The sequence below is a fragment of the Marmota monax genome, unplaced genomic scaffold (assembly GCF_021218885.2).
Source record: "Marmota monax isolate L192 unplaced genomic scaffold, Marmota_monax_Labrador192_F-V1.1 WCK01_AAM20220418_F8-fsc00112, whole genome shotgun sequence".
Taxonomy (NCBI): domain Eukaryota; kingdom Metazoa; phylum Chordata; class Mammalia; order Rodentia; family Sciuridae; genus Marmota; species Marmota monax.
The window spans coordinates 1,658,855-1,665,534 of NW_026692073.1; the positions used below are offsets into that span (position 1 = coordinate 1,658,855).

General features: G+C 35.9%; 1 protein-coding gene across 10 annotated transcripts in view; it reads left to right on the plus strand.

Moving 5' to 3' along the window:
• Art3 (ADP-ribosyltransferase 3 (inactive)) overlaps nt 1-4,363 on the plus strand; it is a 29,622-nt gene extending 25,259 nt beyond the window's left edge. For 3 of the 10 annotated variants that reach the window (XM_046458801.2, XM_046458852.2, XM_046458807.2), the window contains 3 exons: nt 590-622; nt 1,907-1,939; nt 3,909-4,363. In XM_046458801.2, coding sequence (XP_046314757.1) covers nt 590-622; nt 1,907-1,939; nt 3,909-4,096 — 254 coding nt within the window. In that variant the 3' untranslated portion in view covers nt 4,097-4,363. The remainder of the gene's footprint in view (nt 1-589; nt 623-1,906; nt 1,940-3,908) is intronic. The other 7 variants (XM_046458836.2, XM_046458870.2, XM_046458826.2 and 4 more) reach the window with 4 other exon arrangements.
• The last annotated feature ends 2,317 nt before the right edge of the window (nt 4,364-6,680 follow it).

Genomic DNA, 6,680 nt, shown 5'->3' on the forward strand with positions numbered 1-6,680 from the left:
AACCTGTTAAAGAAATTAGATTTTCAGCATCTGCTCAATTAAATCTAACCACATAGTACTGAGTGCTGCCTATTGAAACTGCATGCCATGCGCAGAAACAGCATGGTCACAGTTCAGCTATGGATACAGGCTCAGAAAGCGGGCTCAGCAACTCTTTTGTACTAACCAAGATTAGCACTGATGGATTTGTTTGGCCACAATTTGAAAGTGAACCCCTAGTGATACTGATGACACACTTCATCTGTCCTTATCTCTTCCACTGTGTGGAGCTGAGTTTGTCTGATGCTTTCGTCAGGGTCTGATAGTAACACTGTGGTTGTTTGAAAGATGGCCACTGAGCAGGGAGTGGGGGTTGAACACGGGCTGTGTAGACCGACATACCTAGCTTCAGGAAGTCGCTCCTCTGCCACTTTCCTTTAGGTAACTTTGTATAAGTTACTTCATTTTTGTGTGTCTCTGCTTCTACCTGTGTGAAATGAGGATACTTCAGTCTTTTGGGAGTAAATTAGGACCTAATGAAGTAAAATACATGATAAAAAATAATAAAATAGTAAATAATTATTAACTGAAAATATTTTTTTTCACTTAGGAATAAAAGTGGTAGAACCAGATGAAATAAAAGGTAATAAATTCTATATTGGGGGTGGAGGCACCATGTGGTTCTAAGTCCTTCACTGTAATCACTCAGTTATGTCAGGCTTAAGGGGGTCTAGGGAAGATATTTGGGCTCTACAGTTTCTGACATCCTTCTCTGAATGGCAGAGGAGGGGAAGGTTGAGAACTTATTATTGTGAGCAGTGGGCTGCTATTAAGGTTCTCTGGGCCAAGGAGAAAAATGATGCTTGACCTGAAACTGGAACAGTTAACTGTCCAGCTGGGCTTTTCTGTTCCAGAATGAGGCAGGAGGCTTTCCAGAGTGAACTGGAATAGGGAGGGAATCTGTGGACATAGGAATAGCATCATCAAAGAACTGTGAATGACAACTATATGGCATATTAACATTGAGCTCCTCACTACACTCTCCTTTATTTCACAAATAGGACCCTGGGTTTTGCTGAGACTGTGTTGTATTGTGCCCTCTCCTTTAAAACTATGTACAGTGCAGCCTTTTTAAAAGGCAATGTCAAAACAGTTCACGAGTTCTCATTTAATCCAGTGTCACTTCAAAGATGAGGAAGTGGAACATAGGAACAGTAAAAGGCTAGAAAGAGACAACCATGACTCAAATGTTTCAAGTTTTGTTCACTTTCTGCCACTTGACACTTGTCTTCCAGATTTTGATATACACCTCTATTCTCTATCCTGAGCTCCTATAATTTAGTTTTAAAACTGTGAAAATATAATAACTAATGAAATATTTCAATGCGAGACACACACATGGAGATAGTATAGAATAGTGATTAAAAGTAAAGGTTTTGAAATCAGATATTGCTACCACTTAACCTCTGTGATTTTTGGTATGTCATACCTCAAAACATGTCACAGGTGTTTTAAAGAACATCTGTGAAATATGGCTAACAATACCTGCCTATTAGGATTTTAAGAAGTAATGTACATAAAGCATTTTCGTTACGCCTGACAGATAACAAACAATAAATCATTAATGGTATACTTGGGAAAATCTGAGTTCAGTATGTAGAAAAAGTACCTTTTTGGTAAACAACATTTTAACCTCTATTTTAATGGAAATGCATATTCATGGAGAAATTTTTCAAAGAGCATAAATGAGTAAAAACTAAACTTTTCTGCAACCTGCCATATACTTCTAAACTTATTAATCCTGCCTGCTCTCAGAGATAATCAAGTTTGCTTAATCTTTATTGGACCTTGTTTTTTTTTTTTTATCTTTTTCTTCCAGATAAATAGATGTATAATACAATTAACTCAAAATCTCTTTTTGTTTTAGAAGATGAAAGTCAAGGAAATACCAACAGTCCTAGTAAGAAATATCTCATTTCTTTTGTTGATTAATGTTTCTGCAATGTAGAAAAAGTGAGAAATTAATTTTTCTTATCAAAGGAAGTTGCAAGAATTTAAGGTATTATAACAATATGTATAGGGGCAACTTTGTTTCTTGAAAAATCATTTTCAGCTATGACTGGAGACTATGCTGTTTTAAAACAGTAGTTGAAATCTTTTCAACCCTTTTTTTAAATAACAAATATTGTACAAAGCCCTTGTATTATCCTAAAATAAGATTCATAGATCAGATGTACTTATACCCATAAAAAATATTATAATATCCTGAATGTAATTTATAACAAAAGAACATATTTCAATATGTAAATGCTTAGCTTATATTGAAAGGCTTAATGAAATCAGATGTTTTCATTTATGTATTCAAATAAATTTGAATTTAAGAGATTAGAAATTGTTCTATGTAAGAAGAAAATGAAACTAAAGAAACACAGTGGATACTAGATAAAAATGTTTTATTTTTATTAAAACCATCTGAAAATATTTTGTTTATATGTAAAACTGATTTAGATTCTGGATTTAATCACTATAAATAGGTTTTTAACTTGCATATGTGTCTAGCAGTGCATTTGAAAGTTGGGCATGAAGTAGGTTGATTTTTCATTGTGCAAAACTCTCTTAATCATCTCAGCATATCTAGCCCTCCTACCTGCACCCCATTGGTGTAACAATAAAAAAGAAAATCAGGCTGGGTGTCTAGCTCAGTTGGTAGAGTGCTTGCCTTGCATGCACAAGGCCCTGGGTTCAATCCCCAGCAACATTAAAAAAAAAAAAAAAAAAAAAGAATAAAAGAGAAAATCCCTTTGACAGTTGTCCAGATTGCCTCTCAGGACTTACTATACTCTTGAGAACCACTGTTCTGTGATGACATACTAATGCATGAGTTTATCCTATTTCCCTGTCTCTACTCATACAACTGCCTGTTTATAACTATGGCAAATAAATTGACATGAAGGCTTTTTTTGAGGGGGGGTACTGGGGATTGACTCAGGGGCACTTGACCACTGAGCCACATCAGCCCTGTTTTTGTATTTTATTTAGAGACAGGGTCTCATTGAGTAGCTTAGTGCTTCGCTTTTGCTGAGGCTGGCTTTGAACTTGCGATCCTCCTGTCTCAGCCTCCTGAGCCGCTGGGATTACAGGCATGCACCACCACATGAAGGCTTTTATAAAATTCTTTTTCTTGGTTTCACTTATGAAGTCTGGTTATCCCATTTGGGATAATCTTTCCCTGTACAGTCTGTTTAAAGAAAAAACATACCTTAAATCCATTATCTGAGTTTAGAGCAGCATAAAACGGATTATCCTGTAGATGGAGTCCACTGATTCTCTATAAGAATTCAGATGCAAGGAAAGCAGTTTTCTCTATAGCCATGTATATGTAGAGGAAAAACTATTTTCTGTCAGCTTGCAGAATCAGTGCTTTAAAAGGAAGCTATTATCTGGTCGCGGTTTGCATATGCATGTGAAATGTGTTGTCTTGTTTGAAATAGAAGAGACAGTCTTTACTTTGCATGAGTATATATACAGAAAATAGAAAGAAAAATTTCTAAGAAAATTATCTTGGCTTTTAAATCCTGTGAAACCTTAGATAAAACCCAGAGCAGCATGACCTGATGATCTGTGTGTGTGTGTGTGTGTGTGTGTGTATATGTATATATATATATATATATATATATATATATATATATATATATATATATATATATATATATATATATATATATTTATATGAGATGAGATGGGGGTGGGAGAGAGGAATATAACCTGAAATTTGTTAAGAACTACATTTATTTGAAAATTGTTCCCGAGTAGAAGCATTTCAGTAAGTTTCTAACTTATAGCATTTACATATTCAGGATATATGGTATACATGATGATACTTGATACCAAAAAATGATGTGTCAGTGACTGTGTGTTCTCATTAACAGCTCCAGCTCCAGGTCCAGATCCAGGTCCAGCTCCAGCTCCAGCTCCAGCTCCAGCTCCTGTTCCAGGTCCTGTTCCAGGTCCCGAAACCAATCCTTCTGCATCCTCTGTCAAAAGGCTTCTTCCACCATTTGGGACATTCATCATTTTAATCAGTGTTTCTGCTGTAAATCTTTTTGTTGCTCCATAGTTTGATACAGTCTTTATCTTTCTTATTCTTTACTTGAAATACACTACAGGGATCCTATAGGAGATCAAAAGGAATGATGTATTTTTCACTTGTTGGCCAAAGCCACTTTATAAAATGAGAACTGTATATTTGTTATTTGTTTTGCAATTCAGAAAGTTGGTCCAGATATAATGTCACAGAATTAACTTTTATTTCTACATTAATCTTATTTTTAAAAAACAAAACTGTACTTTTGATTGGATTCAATAAAAGACTTTAATATTAGTAGATATTATTTCTGTAGAATTGCCAGCTATTAAATTGTCCATCGCTATTGTTAGTGATTTAACATAAATTTAATACCTGAATCAGTTTTAAAAGATATAGTGATTTAACATAAATTTAATACCTGAATAAGTTTTAAAAGATATTCTCATCTCTTTGTAGGAAGACTTTGACAATCTCTTCATCCTCCCTTAGTACATATGAATATTGTTGTCTTTATAAACACTTGACAGTTTACAAAACGTTTCAGTCTCTAACTTGAATCTCATGTTAATCTAGGAAGGTTGACAGGGTAGTGAATATATCAAAAAAGGAAAAAAAAAAGAAGTTATATAGTACTGTGGCAGTTGAATAGTGACTAATTTAGCAGTAGATATTGGTAGCCAAGCCAAGACTGGTTTATACTTTGTTGATTTTTTTTTTTTTTTTCCTAGTACTGGGGATTGAACTCAGGGGTGCTCAACCACTGAGTCACATCTCCAGCCCTCTTTTTGAGACAGAATCCTGCTAAGTTGCTGAGGCTGGCTTTGAACTAGCAATACTTCCAGGGCCTCCACCTCCAGAATTGCTAGGATTTGCACACTAGTGCATACCACTGTGCTCTGCCTTTGTCAGTGTTTCAAAACAGATTTAAGGTCACTTTCAAATCTGAACTAGGTGTTAAGGATTCAGAATGAGGAATAAAAGGAATAAGGAATAAAAATAAAAAGGGCTAGAAATGAGACTCAGTGGTTAAGTACCCTTGGGTTCAATCCCCAGTACTGGAAGAGGAAAAATTATAGAGAGGGTAACTAGATCAGTGGCTGCCAGGGGTGGGATAGGAGGAGGCTGAACAGGGCAAACATTGGAGATTTTTTTCTGGACAGTGAAAATACTCTATATGACATGGCATTGATGGATATGTGATATGACACATTTGGCAAAATCCACAGAACTTTGCAACACAAAGATTTAAACCTCAATTATATAAATTGTAAACTCATTTAAGAGGCCTGGGATCCCAGGATGGAATGCAAAAGCCAACAGGAACCCAACTGTACAAGTTTAAAAAGCAGTGTATGTGTGTGTGTGTATGTGTGTGTGTTGGTGGGTATTGAACCCAGAGTCTTGTACAAGCTAAGTAGCCCTCATTCAAAATTACAAGAACCACCAACCAGTTGAGGAATAGATACAGAACTTCTGGTAAACTGACTTATAGAATACAACTTAGTAGTCAGGCTAATGTGATTCTTCCTCCTACTCAACCAAAATTTAGAACTTAACATCTTAATGTGTTTAGGCTGCTATGATAATGCAGTACTGTAGACTGGATAGTTTATAACAGAAATTTATTTCTCAGTTTTGGAGGCTAGGAAGTCCAAGATCAAGGTGCTAGCAGATTTGCTTCCTGTAAGGGCCCTTTTTGTTTCTTGCAGAAGAGCTGTCTTCTTGCTGGGTCTCACATAGCAGAATGCTCGAACAGGAGAGGTAGGACACTAATCCCATTGATTGAAGACTCTACCCTCCTGACCTGATCACCTCCCAGAGACCCCACATTCAAGGACTATCATACTGGGTATTAGAATTTAATTATGAACTTTACGGAAACAGATTTAGTCCACAGCACTTGGTTATCATTTAATAGGAACACACCTGTAGTACTACATGTGCCTTATGCATATGTTCCCAGTGGGGCCTAGGATGACTGGCTTGTCTTTAAAAGGCAGACCCTGACTTCTGTCTAGGTGTATTTATCTTGTGGAACCAAGAACCTAATAGTACCAGAACATGAAAATGAGCACGGCATACATGGTTAGTGATGTGCTCACTAGATTATGTGGCTCAGTGAATATAACAAATTTTGCATGCCCTAAACTGTCAAAAGTGACTATAGCAGCTAACTTGGAAAGAACAATCAGTTTAAAGTTCCTAGTCCTCTTATGCAACTCCAAGTCTGCAGTACTAACAGTGAGGTCTCATTCTGGATATACATGCATCCTATCTCTCACCTTCCCCATAAATACAATTGGAAGGCTTATGAGATAATTTCTTGCAACACCTCTTAATATAAGCCAAAGCATCACATAGTAATGTAAAGTTATAGCATAAGAGGTGACAACAATATGCAGCCCAGGTATTTATAGACTGCAGTCAGAAATATAAAAAAAAAATTGGGTTGTTAAAGAAACATTATGTTGTCTAACTCAGATTATCTGTTTTCACATAATAATGCTATCACAGGGAATTCTTATCCTAGATGATACCTTAAGACTAAAACTCCTGGATTGATTATAATTATGAATTTAGGATTTGAGTGGACATTAATGGTCTTTCCCCAAAA